Source organism: Pantherophis guttatus, chromosome 8 (genome assembly GCF_059756535.1).
Source record: "Pantherophis guttatus breed Tessera chromosome 8, ASM5975653v1, whole genome shotgun sequence".
Lineage (NCBI taxonomy): Eukaryota > Metazoa > Chordata > Lepidosauria > Squamata > Colubridae > Pantherophis > Pantherophis guttatus.
This window is the reverse complement of record NC_142070.1, coordinates 80,631,928-80,646,749: the sequence shown is the minus strand read 5'-3', so window position 1 is coordinate 80,646,749 and position 14,822 is coordinate 80,631,928. Positions and strand designations below refer to the sequence as shown.

The window sequence follows — 14,822 nt, the reverse complement described above, 5'->3', positions numbered from 1 at the left end:
ACGGATGAAAACTAATCGAGGAGAGAAGGAACCTGGAATTAAGAAGTTAACTTCCTAATGGTTAGAACAATTAACCAGTGGAACGACTTGCCACCAGAAGTTTTGGATGCTTGCTTCATCACTGGAGGGTTTCAAGAAGAGACTGGGCAAGCCACCTGTCAAGAGATGGTATAGGGGTCTCCTGCTTGAGTAGGAAGGCTGGACTAGATGACCTCCAAGGTCCCATCCAGCTCTGCTATTCTGTATTGGCGTAATACAAGGCGCTGATCAGAGCGGTTATGTTTATGGATACTAATAAATAGAACCCCAGACATCAACTGGCTCCAGGTGGCCCCAAACTGCCGAACCTAGATCGACCCTCTCCAAGAGCCCTGGTTCTCCATCAACCCAGTTTAGGGGCCTCCAGAATCCCCCCAAAGTAGATGCCAAACGTCGGAGCGCCCATCCAGCTGCTGAAACGCCTCCCGGATTCATTCTTCCCTGCGTGCCAAGCATCTCTAGCGGCTTCTGCTATAGAAGCAATATCTTGAATAATGGGACCGTTACCAATTGAATGACTTGTCAAGACTTTTCTTTATTGAAGCTTTCCTTAAAAACCCGTAATTTAAGACCAAGGGGAAGAAAATAAGTTAACAACAACACAAGATTCAGCCTGATGACATATTTACATATATACACATACATGTTTACATATTCAACCTTGCACTTTTCGGCTTTTAAGAAACGAGGGAGCGTGATACATTAGCAATAGCACTTAAGGCTTATATACCAATTCACAAGGCTTTTGCAGCCCTCTCTAAGCGGTTTACAGAATCGGGCTCTTGCCTCCCAACCACCTGGGTCCTCATTTTACCGATCACGGAAGGCTGAGGCAACCTTGAACCAGTCGGGATCGAACTGCTGGCAGTGAGCAGAGTCAGCCTGCAATGCCGCACTGCGCCACCGGGGCTCATAAACTTCCATTGCGAGTTGCTTTGTTCCTGATTATGCACTGGAACGGAGGACATCGGAGTCCTAAGAAGCATATCAAGAGTGCTGGAGATGGGAGTTTCTTCCGTGCCGTGACTATTTAATTGCTTTCTTGGGAAAGTATAAGGTCTTGTGAATCAGATCTTTGACAGCCGAAACATCATTTTTAGCTATGAAAAAGAAAAAAAAGAGGAAAATATACCGTTACTTAAGAGAGGCACTCTGCACGACACCTAGGAAAAGCACTGGTAGTCCCCACCTTACAGCAATTCATTTAGTGACCGTTTGAAGTTAACCACGGCACTGAAAAAAGTGACTTGTGACCGAGTTACGACCTTCGCAGCGTCCCCAATGCCAATGGTCACTTGGTCAACCTGCTTGGCAATTGGCTCGTATTTATGACGGTTGCAAGTGTCCCAGGGTCACGTTAACTACCGGATTCACTTAACTACCCTGTTTCTCCCAAAATAAGACATCCCCTGATGATAAACCCAATCGGGCTTTTGAGCCGCATGGCAATAAGGCCAAGCGCTTATTTCAGGGTTCAAAAAAATATAAGACGGGGTCTTATTTTCGGGGAAACACGGTATGTTATTAACTGCAGTGATTTACTTAACAACCGTGGCAGGCGAGGTGGTAAAAATGGGACAAAACTCACTGAACAACTGTCTCACTTAGCAGGAGACATTTTGGGTTCAATTGCGGTCATAAGTGGTAACCATCTCTGCACAAACGGGAAAGGTGGGATGGGACAGGGGTGGATATGGTGGGATTCACAATTTGCAGGCTCCTTGTGGCTTTAGGTGAACAGATTCCCACTGATTTCTCCAGGGTATGGAAACCCATGCTCGGATCAATTCAGAAATCTAGTAGATCGCTGCCCCATGATGCTCCAGTGTTTCTCATTTAAAAATACAGAATCTTCACACTGCATTAATCTATCAAAAATGAATGATGGCTTAGCCCAGTGATGGCGAATCTTTTTGCAGTCGTGTGCCAAAAGTGGGGGGTTTGTGCGCAGGGGGGTTGTGTGCGTGCGTGCGTGCCCACATCCATAATTCAATGTGCCCCACTCCCCCGCGTGTGTGCCCCCGGTGTTACTCCGCTTTTGGCACGTGATGGAACGGTGGGCCTGGTAGTTCTGGTTTTTGCCCTCCCCAGGCTCCAGAGGATTTCTTGGAGTCTGGGGAGGGTGAAAACAGCCTTCCCTACCCCTGCAGGCCCTCTGGAGGCCAGAAACGGCCCATTTGCCAGCTTCCGGTGGGACTGGAAGGCCGAAAAATCAGCTGGCCGGCGCCCACATGCACACCGGAGCTGAATTAGGGCAATGCTCCCATGCCCACTGATTCAGCTGTTTTCAAGGGGAATAAACGAAGAGGCGAGACCTTAATGGTCCAGGAAACCAGCATTCAAGAACGATGCCGGGATGTTGGTACTCTTCCATGAGAGCTTTGATGGCTGATGTTACAATCCTCCGGGCACCTCTGCTAATACGTGGAATAATCCTAAATCTTGTCCCCCCCCCCCCCTCTGGAAGGCAGCCCTCGAGAAAAACGTCTGGAACCTGGGGAGGGCAAAAACAACCTCCCCACCGTGGTGGAGCAAGGTGACTAGGCCATGCCCACCCAGCAACCGGGCGAAGAATCTCTTGCTAAAATTTTTAAAGCCCACCCCTGCCTGTCGTCAATTAAAAACCATCTTTCCAGTCGCCCACCACGTTTCCAGTGTCTTCCTCCCCAACTTGGAACTCAACCCAGAAGGACATTTCTTCCAACCATTCAACTCCAAAGGAACTTAAACCCAACGTGAAACCTTGGTAGAAACCACCACACGGAAACCTACCTACATCCAGCCGAAGCAGGAGTTCTCCGCATTCTGAATTGTTCTCCAGCGTCTTCAGCAAATTGGTGGACTCCATCCTTTCTAACTGTACGTCCCAATAGATGTAGATCTTGTGGTTGAAACTGACGTAGACCAGGCAAGGGCTGTTATAGTCCCCTTTACAAGAATAGAAGCCTGGCGGGGAGAGATGACGCCATTGTTAAGAAGAGAAGGACCGCCAGAATTCGAGGTGAAAAAAAAAAATCAGACGACGAGGCCTGCTTTAAACCCCTAAACGACATTTCAAATCCCGAGAGGCCACCAGCAAATGTGTAATTTAACCTAAACATATATAGGTCAGTGATGGCTAACCTTTTTGCCATTGCGTGCCAAAAGTAGGGGGGGAGGGTTTGCCCGCACGTGTGCCCACGCCCATAATTCTATGCGCCCCGCCCCCCCATTCATGCATGACACCCACCCCCCCTTTTGGCATGCGATGGCACGGTGGGCCTGGTAGGCCTGTTTTTTCGCCCTCCCCAGGCTCCAGAGACTTTCTAGGAGCCCGGGGAGGGCGAAAACAGCCTTCTGAACCCCCGGAGGCTGGAAACGACCTGTTTCCCGACTTCCAGTGGGCCCAGAAGGCCCGAAAATCAGCTAGCGGAGCTGAGCTTGTGTACCCATCAATATGGCTCCTTGTGCCACCACAGGCTCGCCATCACGGATATAGGTGGTCTACAGGAGTCATCAAATCAAGGGACAGCATCTCTATTCTTCTCTTGAAACTGACAGCATTTTAGGGAAGAATCTTGAGTGGAAAGAATTACCGCGTTTCCCCGAAAATAAGACCGGGTCTTATATTAATTTTTGCTCCAAAAGACGCATTAGGGCTTATTTTCTGGTTAGGTTTTATTTTTTGGGGGGAAAAACACGGTATTAAATGCATCCATCTGGCTGACAATTTTCACTGGGGCTTATTTTGGGGGGTAGGGCTTATATTACGAGCATCCTGAAAATTCACGCTAGGGCTTATTTTCTGGTTGGGTCTTATTTTTGAGGAAACAGGGTAATCTCCCTTAATTCAACTGTATACCATGGCCTGGAAAGTAATTTCTAGGAAAGATGTAAAGTTTGAGGGGGAATGGCCCATTCCTTTATAATCAAGGGTGAACCTGTCTTTAAGAAGTCATGCTCCCCAAATCCTCAAATCAATCGGAATAGACTCGGAAGGGACCTTGGAGGTCTTCTAGTCCTTGGGGGGGCGGGGGGCGGGTTGGGGGTTTGCGGACCTGTGAGTTAGCAAACGGCTAGGGATTTGGCTCACCGGCACAGAAGGCGCTGACGTTTTCATCCACTTGGAACCTGGCCACTGTCCGGTTGTGATCGATGATGTACGTCTGTCCGTCCCAGGCGCAAGCAATCACCTCCTCGTAACCGTTTCCCTGAAAGGGTAGGAAACTTTCTTAGAAAGAAGCTGCCTGTCAGAAGGGCAGCCATGCTCTCTCTCTCCCCCCCTCCTTCCCTGTCTCTCTCTCTCTCCATCTCTCTCTCTCTCGCTCCCTTCCTGTCTCTCCCTTCTCTGTGTGTCTCTCCCTCCCACTCCTTCCCTGTCTCTCTCCCCCTTCCCTGTGTCTCTCTCCCTATATTAGTGGTTAGAATGCAGTATTGCAGGCTAACTCTGCCCACAGCCTGGAGTTCAATCCTGACAGGCTTGAGGTTGACTCAGCTTTCCATCCTTCCGAGGTGGGTAAAAGGAGGACCCAGGTTGTTGGGGGTAAGAGGCTGACTCTCAACTGCTTAGAGACGGCTGCAAAGCACCGTGAAGCAGTATATAAGTATAAGTGCTGTTGCTATTTCTCACCGAGAGATGGCTCTCTGATAACCCGTCCGTTTCTGGATACATTTTGTTCGCCCCAAGTGCCGGTCAGCTAGGTAAAAACTTACCGTGACGTCCAGTTTTTCCAGAGCAAAAAGTTGATGGTCCACTTGCACAGACCACAGCAGCTTGTCTGCTCCCTCCATGAGCTTCAGAGTCCCTAGAAGGGGGAAAGAAAGGCTGCGTAGCAATTCCGCCGTTCCCCGAGGGTTCCTGCGGAGGAGCAGGTCCAGGGGAGGCTCGTCCTAGGATCTTGAAGTGTTTAAACCCTTTGTAGGCTGCTACGGGAATGCCAAGGGACATTCTGAGGGAAGGGCAGATTATATAAATCAGGGGTCCCCAACCTGTGGGCCGTGGACTATTTGCAAACGGGCTGCGCGAGTGGAGGAACGGCGGGCAAGCATGCGTGCACACAAACCCACTCGCGCGAGTGGCGGAGACAGTCAGCTCTACTTGCGTGAGCCCACCGCTCACACAAATGAAACCATTCCCGCTTCCCCTCCCTCGTTCCCCCCTCCTGGCACCAGGGAACGCGGATATAAATGAATGTGAATTCAACTCTATCCCCATTCCAAGAAAATCAAGTCTTACCATCTAATGTGCAGAGCGCGAACAGACCCAGCCCTTTGGGCTCCTTTGAACAACCTGCAGAGAAAAAAAAAATGCAAGAGGCAGGTTAGGATTTCTCTGGAAATCCAGTATTTTCTAATCCCCCCCCCCAATGACTCGAACGTCTTCCGCTTACCTCTGCCAATGGTTCCAATCAGATGAGTGGAAACATTCTTGTTGTGAATTCTACCCGACGTCTGATGAAGAATGACGTCCCGGACGGGACCTTCCCTAAAGAGTAGTCAAGAAATGAAGAAGATCTAGCGGGACAACAGGAAAATCTTCTCGTTTGGTGGAAAGAGACCCGGCTCCCCAAACACGAGAAACCCTCTGAAGTGAACTCAAAAGATTCCTTTCATTAGAAGCGCTGGCAGTCCCAGCAAAACTTTTCACTGCAGGCTAACAAGTCCATCCATCCGTAAAATGAATAGCTGTCTGTCGCACCTATTCATCTCCGCCCCCTGCCTTTTATTCCCCAGAGCTAGGGTGGGGCTTCGCTAGCAGCGGTGGCTCTTCCATCCCAAGGACCGGCCCATAGATTTCCACTGCTCTCCTCTCCTCTGCCTTCTGTAAATCCATGCGTCAGGCACTGGACCCAGCTGTTCCTCCTCTTCCTCATCAGCCACCTCCAGACCTGGGGGCTGTTGACTCTCCAACTGAGGGCTGACGGACGGCCCAGACTCCGCCTCTCTCTCTCTCTCTCTGCCAGCTCCATTTCCTCTCCCCCCTTGGAGCTCTCAGGTTGCCTTGATGCTGACCCCGACTCCCACACCTCCTCCTTTTCCTCCTCTGATTCGGCTGCCGGAGGGGCCGGTGGCCGAGAGGCCACAACAGAGAAGCACAGCATTTTTTTCGCCTAAAGTTGAAAATTTGAAGGGTAGACAAGACATCCCCGCTGGGGCAGTTGGCACCTCCTTAAAGACGCCACCCATTGTCCTGGCTTGCTTCAGTGGAGGGGGCACCGACAGCACGCAACGAGTCTGATTTGTGGGGAGGGAGGGGAGGGCGTGAGAATAAAATGCCCGCCGCGGGAAAGTGTGATGCAGTATGTGTGGGAAGAGCGAAGTGATCTTGGGCTGCCCAACTACCACAAGAGGTTGCTAACAGCTGGACGTCACTGGGCATTGTTCCTCGGGAATTCTGGGTTACCTCACCTGCTAGATGCAGAAGTGTCCACGGTCTCTGTGGGAGGCTGCTGCTCTTGTTTCCAAGTGCAGAGCAAGACTGCATATCCGCAGCCTGGCTGGGACACCATCATCTGAGGGGAGCCATCGGCATCTGGGTTCACAGAGAGGCTATCCACCTGTCCTCACCAGGAGAAAGAATCAAAGACTCATCACCTCAAATGACTTCCATCACAGCTACCACCATGACTGTCCCATGCGCTGCACCAGGGGTGAAATCCAGCAGGTTCTGACAGGTTCGGGAAGAACCGGTAGCGGAAATTTTGAGTAGTTTGGAGAACTGGCAAATACCACCTCTGGCTGGCCCCAGAGTGGGGTGGGAATGGGGATTTTGCAATATCCTTCCCCAGGAGTGGGGAGGGAATGGGGATTTTGCGGTATCCTTCCCCTGCCACGCCCATCAAGCCACACCATGCCCACCAAGCCATGCCCACAGAACTGGTAGTAAAAAATTTGGATTTCACTACTGCTCTGCACTTGAGTCCATCCATCCATCCATTTTTCCTCCTTTCTATCTTTTCCTTTCTTTATCTATTTTGCTTCCATTTTTCCTTCATTTTTTCTCCTTCCTCCTTTTTCCTTCTTTCTCATTCTATCTTTTCCCTCATTCATTCTATTTTTACTCCTTCCTATTGTTTTCTTCTTTCCAGCTCCTTCCTTCCTTTCTTCCCCTCCCTCTTTTTTCCCTCCCTTCCTTCTTCTTATGAACCATTTAAACCAGGGGTCTCCAACCATGGCAACTTTAAGACTTGTGGACTTCAACTCTCAGAATTCCTCAGCTAGCAAAGCTTTAAGACTTGTGGATTTCAACTCCCAGCTTTGCTGGCTGAGGAACTCTGGGAGTTGAAGTCCACAAGTCTTAAAGTTTCCAAGGTTGGAGACCCCTGATTTCAACTACCCTCATTATGAGAGGGGTTAACTTTTGTTCCTTTCTCTTGCTGGGTCTATGTCTTTGATATTGGCCGCCACAAAGAAGAAGGGGTCAATTTATTCTCCAAAACACCAGAAGGCAGGACAAGAAACAATGGTTGGAAACTCATCAAGGAGAGAAGCAACCTTGAATTAAGGAGAAACTCCCTAACAGTGAGGACAATTAACCAGTGGAACAGAAGTTGCCTTCAGAAATTGTGGGTGCTGGTCATTTATATCCTTTTAGAGGGTCTTTGAAGCACTTGGAGGTTTATCTGTGTCCTCAGGGTCACCTCTTTAAGAAGAGACTGGACAGTCGCTTGTATGAAATGGTAAAGGGATTCCTGCTTGAGGAATCTGGTTGGACTAGGAAGTCCTCCTTTCTTGCTCTATTCTGAATCGAATTGTTGGTTGAGAGCCTTTATACCTCCTGTGTCAGCACTTCAAGCTGCATTTACTCTAGTGCTGACATAAGAAGGAGAAGCGGAGGCGTCTGGAAAGGGACGTTTGACTTTTCACCTACTTATTTTCCCTGGAGATAATATCCCCTAGGAGATGGGATGGGAGGGGGGAAATTCCTTTGAGCTGGAGCAGTAGATTAGGGGTAGAGTGACTTGGAAGATGGCCAATGAGTGCAGATGAGTGGGGAAAGGAAAGAGAGGGTTTTGGGTCAGGAAGCCAGTGTTGGCTACGATGGAGTCGGAGTTAGAATGTCGTGCTTAATAAATGGGAGTTTTTCATCAAAGACTTTGTTTGAAATGCAATTTATTTGAGACGACCTCGAAACCTGACATCCTGCTTGTCTTCCTCTGTCTAGATGTTAGGAATTTCTTTTGAGATAGAATTACAGATCGAATATGACAGAAGTTGAAGTTAAGAAGGCAACAGCTGCAAAGCTAACTATGCTATGCCTCCCCCCCCACTTTGACTCCCCGTTTCATTTCCTGGATTTATTGATTTATGAAACTTCTATGCTGACTTTCTATCGTCATGTCCTACCTGTCCTTCCAGCAGCCATTTTTTCAGCAGCACCAGCTGTCCAGAGAGGCTATCGGAACTCTCCGACGAGTCCTCCCAGCGAAAGGCTCGTACCACGCGGTCCGTGTAGCCTATCACCAATTCATTTTTTCCATCTCCATCTGCCGAGAACGCATAGCGGACTCAAACTTTGTATCGTGGAGGAACCGATTGCAGAAAATCAAGGAGAAATCAAAGGAATCCATCTTGCTTGTTCCCAAAACATCATACCATGTGCCCTCCAATCATCTCAATTCTTTTTCAACCAATGGCTTAAGACCCTTATTCGTTTCCGAAGTCTTAATATAAGACAGGACGAAAAATAAAGATCTTTTTTTGTAGTAAAAGGAAAAGATTTCTGAAGCTGATAGGCTTAATTCTATTGGTTCAAATTAATTCTCAAGGCCATTAATTAAACGATGCTTTAATTTCTTTTAAAAGTTAATTAAAAGCTACATCGCTAAACTATAATTTGTAGGTTTTGTTCTAGTGGTCAAGAGTTCAGCTCAGGGGTGAAATGCTCCCGGTTTGGACCGAATCGCCCAATCCAGTAGCAATGGCGGCGAGTGGTTCAGAGAACCGAAAGCAAAAATCCCTGCCCCCCTCCCCATGCCCAGCTGAGCCACGTGATCATCAGAGGCTTTTTTTTTTTTTTTTTTACTTTTAAAAGCATTTTTTCTACAACCTCTTCGGCTGAAAAAATGATTTTAAAAGTAAAACAAAAGCCTCTGATGATCGCACGGCTCAGCTGGGATCGTCAGAGGCTTTTAAAAGCATTTTTTTCTGCAACCTCTTCAGCCGAAGAGGCTGTAGAAAAAAAATACTCCTAAAAGCCTCTGATGATCCCAGCTGAGTTGCCTGATCATCATCATCAGAAGAAGAAGTGGTAGTAGTAGTAGTAGTAGTGCTTCTGTTCAAAGGGACCACCCACTCACCGATATCATCAATCAGCATAACTTTGGTGTTGGCTGGTATGTGCTGCTTAAATGCCATTTTTGGATCATCGGGGTTGGGGAGCTCGTGGTGGCCCAGCACATCCCCATGCTTTGAGGGCGACGTGAGGTCGAAGAGATGAAACCAACCTTCGGCACTCACCGCGACAACCAAATTCTGGCAAAAGAAAAGCCTGAATAAGTAAGGGGAAGCCAGCTAGATTCGGCGCTGGGCGAGTAAGCGGAGTTTTTAATTCAGAAAGCAAACCAGAAAAACAATTCTCGACTCCCATTTGTTTTTCATATCCTGATTCTGCAGCAACAAATCCACCCAGTGTTTAAGTTTTCTAGAGCAGCTTGACAATTTCCCCAGGGTGTCCCAATTGCAACCTAACCTTCAGCTAAATCAGGGGTCGGCAACCTTAAACACTCAAAGACTCGTTTCCCACAGAAAAGAAAACACCGGGAGCCACAAAATCCCTTCCCGTGCCCAACTATTTCTTGAGTGCCCACAAAACTAGCCTATGGAGTTGAATTAAGCGTTCTGTTTTCTTCTGAAACTTTTCTTGGATTTATCCATGGTTGGCCTACTGGGGGGTTGAAAAGCTCAATAAATCGCGGGCCGGCGGGTGTCGCACATTGGCGGTCGTGACGCATAGTTTGAGCGACGGAGCCACAGCAGAGGGGTGAAAGAGCCACATGCGGCTCCAGAGCCGCAGGTTGCTGACATCTGAGCTAGGTGCAACCATGATTAAAGCGGCTGACAAAACGACTTTTAACAATGGAATCAAAAGATTTATTAGCATATTATTTACCTTGTTCCTCCCCCACAGCTGGAAAGAGAGCTTGGAAATGTTTGATACCCTGCTACATAGCACAAAGACACACGCACACACATAATTTAAAAAAGAAAAGTTACCTTCTTCTTATTGCAGACGTCTCCAACACCAACGCAGGTGAGCTGAAAAAGGAAAGCATTGATTTGATTTGCAGGCATGCTCCCCCTTGCCCCAAAAATAAAGAACAACAGGAAAACAAGGATGAAGAAGAGGTTAAGCGAATCAATATGGTATATTGAAAAAATCCAAGGAGTATGGCTGGTAAAGGCCATACAGGTGAGTCTAGAACAGAGGTCGGCAACCTTAAACACAAAGCCACAAAGGTCCTAACCGGAAGTCCCCCCTTCAATTCTGGAGCCGACCGGAAGTCCGGTTGCCCCACCATAGAGTCTCCTCGTAGCGCGGCATCCTTTTTCCTCTACCTGTCCTAACCGAAAGCCCTATCAATTGTGGAGCTGACCAGCGACAGGGAGTTGCAGCAGAGGGATGAAAGAGCCACATGCGGCTCCAGAGCCACAGGTTGCCGACCCCTGGCGTAGAAGGATGGCCTCAAAATAAGCCCGACGTCTTTGCAGCAGAATCGCTCTCTAGTTTTTAAACGTGACTCTTCTCCAATTTGGCAATTTCTGAACAACTCTAGCCAGCATCTTTTTCCATCAGGATGCCACAGACATGAGCCGAGCGAACCCGGAGCCTTCCACCAAGCCCTGCTAAAAAATTCGCTCCCTCTGGGTGTGTCTTCTTTCTGCACTGATATTTCTGTTTCTCCTTGATGGTTAGGAAGTGGCATTATCTTTTGAAAAATGGCTCACCCCCACCTTCCCTTCCCTTCCCTCTCACATCTTTTAAACTTTAGATCTAGGGTGGGGGTCTGCAACCTTAAACACTCAAAGAACCATTTCCCACAGAAAAGAAAACACCGGGAGCCACAAAACCCTTCCCGTGCCCGACTATTTCCTGAGCGGCCACAGAACTAGCCTATGTAGTTGAATTAAACATTCTGTTTTCTTCTGAAACTTTTCTTTTCTTGGATTTATCCGAAGGGTCGAAAAGCTGAATAAATCGTGTGCCGGCGAATATCACACATTGGCAGTTGTAATATTTTGAGCGACAGGGAGCCGCAGCAGAGGGATGAAGGAGCCACATGTGGCTCCAAGGCCGCGGGTTGCTGACTCGTAGTCTAGGGCCAGAGGCTGTCTTTATTCATTAATTTCAGCAAGAAATTATGGTTTGGGCTGAAGCAAAGGGTTAAAAAAACCCCCTAAAAATGCAGGGCATTTACTGAGAGTAATCTGCGACGGAAGTATCAGATTGTAAATAGCATTAACGGTTGATTTCGCTTCTACTCACCATTCCTTGACAGGAACGCAAAGTCCAGGGCTGACTTTCATCATTCTTGTATACAAACAGTTTCCCATTGGTATCTCCTACCACTAATTCGTTCAGCTGGAGACAGAGAGAGAGAGAAAAGAAGAAAACATTAATAATTTTTTTAAATTCAAAATTTAATTCATTTTTTAAAAAAATTCTTCAGCCTGCCTCCCCCCCCATTATTTCTTAATTGCAAATCTCCAATTACGTGACACTGAATGAGCTACAATGCCTTTAACAATATATATAAAGACGATAGATAATAGATATTAGTTTATACAGACACATATAAATATATATATATCAGAGGTCTAAATACTGAGAGATATATCAAGATATAGAAATAGTTGATATATAAACATGGAAAGATTCTAGAGATCTGGATATTGATATAGAAAGACATGATATCGATAGCTGAGATATAGAAATATAGATAGAGGAATTATTTTTATTTATTTATTTTGTCATCAAGTACAATGATACCGATAGATGTATAAAGGCAGAAGGTAGATGGAAATATTGATGCGGTGGATGATATACAAAAATAGGTATAGATATACAGAGACAGATAGATAGACCATTCAGAGAGACTATATATATGGATGGATAGATGGATGGGATAGATAAAGATAGATAGATATGATATAGATATAGATAGATATAGATATAGATATGATAGAGATATATAGATACAGAGATATAGATATGATATAGAGATAGATATATAGATATGATATAGATATATACAGATAGATAGATATAGATAGATATGATATGTATACAGAAAGATAGAGATAGAGATAAATAGATATAGATATGATATAGATATAGATAGATATGATATAGATATATACAGATAGAGATAAATAGATATGATACAGATAGATATAGAGATAGAGGTAGATATATATAGAGATAAATATAGATATGATATAGATATAGATAGATATGATATAGATATATACAGATAGATACAGATAGAGAGATAGAGATAGATATATATAGAGATAAATAGATATAGATATGATATAGATAGATAGATATAGAGATAGATATGATATAGATATATACAGATAGAGATAAATAGATAAGATATGATACAGATAGATACAGATAGATAAATAGATAAGATATAGATATGATATAGATATATAGATATATATAGATATGATATAGATATATACAGATAGATAGATATAGATAGATATGATATGTATACAGATATAGAGAGATAGATATATAGAGAGATAAATAGATATAGATATGATATAGATAGAGATAGAGATAGATAGATATGATATAGATATATACAGACAGAAATAGATAAGATATGATACAGATAGAGATAAATAGATAGGATACAGATAGATATAGATAGATATAGACAGACCATAGAGTGAGACTATAGACAGACATAGACAGACCATAGAGATAAAAAGATAGACCGGCCAGAGAAGCCTCTGCTTGCTCCCCCTCTGCCCCCTTCCCCCCCACCTCCCGGGGACCCACCGCGTCGTTGTCGGCGTCGCCCAGGGAGACGGCGCGCGGGAAGAGGCTGCCGCCGAAGTCGAGAGCCACCCGGCGGACGTAGCTCACCGAGCGCATGGCCGCTCTAGCGCCGGCGGCTCTCGCTGGCTTGCGGCGGGACTTCCGCTTCCTGCGCCACACCCTCTCTCTCTCCCCCCCCCCCCATCCCCCAAGGAAATATAACACGAGGAAAGAGCCGCGCGTATGCCGGCGGCCTCACGCTCGCCCCCTGCCGGCGATGAAAGAGAAGCGCTCGCAGTCCAAGTTAGACCGAGCAAATGAGGAACACACCGGGATGACATTTGGGAGAAAATTGAAAGCAGGCTGTCAATCACTAGCAATTTTGATTGGCAGGTGGCAACCTTCGTGGTAGGCCAGGGGTGGTCCCCAAATTTGGCCGGTTTTAAGCCTGGCGGACTTCAACTCCCAGAATTCCCCATCCAGCTTTGCTGGTAAAATATGTAAACTCTTGGGTCTTCTGTGAAGAAATTACATGGAGGAGAACTAAGGACCTAATTGGGATCACCAACAGCTATACATGAATACAAATCTTTATGGGGACCTTAATTGCATAGGCAATTTCCTTCCTTCCTTCCTTCTCAGTCTTTTCTTTATCTATCATCTATCTATCTATCTATCTATCTATCTATCTATCTATCTATCTATCTATCTATCTATCTATCTATCTATCTATCTATCTATCTATCCTTTCTCCCTTCTTTCCTTCAGTCTTTTCTCCTCCCTCCCTCCCTTTTCCTTTAATTTTCTTCCTTCCTACCTTTTCCTTCTTTCTCTTCCTACCTTTTCCTTCCTCTCCCCCAACATTTCCTTCCTTAATCTACTTTTCTTCTATTTTTCCTCCTCCCTTCCTTTTCTTTTCCCTTCCTACCTTTCTTCCTTCCATTTTCCTCCTTCCCTTTTCCTTCCTTCCTTCCATTTCTCCTCCCGACCTTTTCCTTTCTCTTCCTATCTTTTCCTTCCTTCCATCTATTTTTCCTCCATCCCTTTTCCTTCCTTCCTTCCATTTCTCCTCCCCATCTTTTCCTTTCTCTTCCTATCTTTTCCTTCCTCTCCCCCTAACTTTTCCTTCCTTAATTTACTTTTCTTCTATTTTTCCTCCTCCCTTCCTATATTTTCCTCCCTCCCTTCCTTCCCTTTTCCTTCCTTCCTTCCATTTCTCCTCCCCACCTTTTCCTTTCTCTTCCTATCTTTTCCTTCCTTCCATCTATTTTTCCTCCTTCCCTTTTCCTTCCTTCCTTCCATTTCTCCTCCTCACCTTTTCCTTTCTCTTCCTATCTTTTCCTTCCTTCCTTCCATTTCTCCTCCCCATCTTTTCCTTTCTCTTCCTATCTTTTCCTTCCTCTCCCCTTAACTTTTCCTTCCTTAATCTACTTTTCTTCTATTTTTCCTCCTTCCTTCCTATATTTTCCTCTTCCTTCCTTCCCTTTTTCTTCCTTCCTTCCATTTCTCCTCCCCATCTTTTCCTTTCCCCTCCTCCTCTTTTCCTTTCTCTTCCTATCTTTTCCTTCCTTCCATCTATTTTTCCTCCTTCCCTTTTCCTTCCTTCCTTCCATTTCTCCTCCCCACCTTTTCTTTTCTCTTCCTATCTTTTCCTCCCTTCCATTTTTCCTCCTTCCTCTTTTTTTCCTTCTTTCCCTTCCTATCTTTCCCTTCCCTCCTTCTTCTGTTTTTCCTACCCTTTCCTTCTTTCTCATTCCCCCCTCCCTCCCTCCCAAAGGAGCCCCGCAACCGCCCCCCAAAAGCCAAGGCA

The 14,822-nt window shown here is 46.1% G+C and overlaps 1 protein-coding gene across 4 annotated transcripts; it reads right to left on the bottom strand.

The window, feature by feature from the left end:
* Positions 1–554: 554 nt before the first annotated feature.
* Positions 555–13,842, bottom strand: ITFG2 (integrin alpha FG-GAP repeat containing 2). 4 transcript variants are annotated; one of them, XM_034406941.3, is made up of 12 exons: positions 13,034–13,842; positions 11,504–11,599; positions 10,234–10,275; positions 9,318–9,492; positions 8,365–8,504; positions 6,427–6,575; positions 5,409–5,503; positions 5,255–5,308; positions 4,732–4,823; positions 4,112–4,229; positions 2,812–2,985; positions 555–1,139 (listed from the first exon to the last, which is right to left on the bottom strand). In XM_034406941.3, the coding sequence occupies exons 1-12, from the start codon at positions 13,127–13,129 to the stop codon at positions 1,066–1,068; spliced, it is 1,305 nt and encodes a 434-aa protein (XP_034262832.1). In that variant the 5' UTR covers positions 13,130–13,842; the 3' UTR covers positions 555–1,065. The 4 variants fall into 4 exon arrangements, with proteins under 4 accessions (XP_034262832.1, XP_087731630.1, XP_034262833.1 ...); XM_087875504.1 differs by having other exon boundaries at positions 2,816–2,985; XM_034406942.3 differs by having other exon boundaries at positions 2,816–2,985; positions 13,019–13,154.
* Positions 13,843–14,822: the final 980 nt, after the last annotated feature.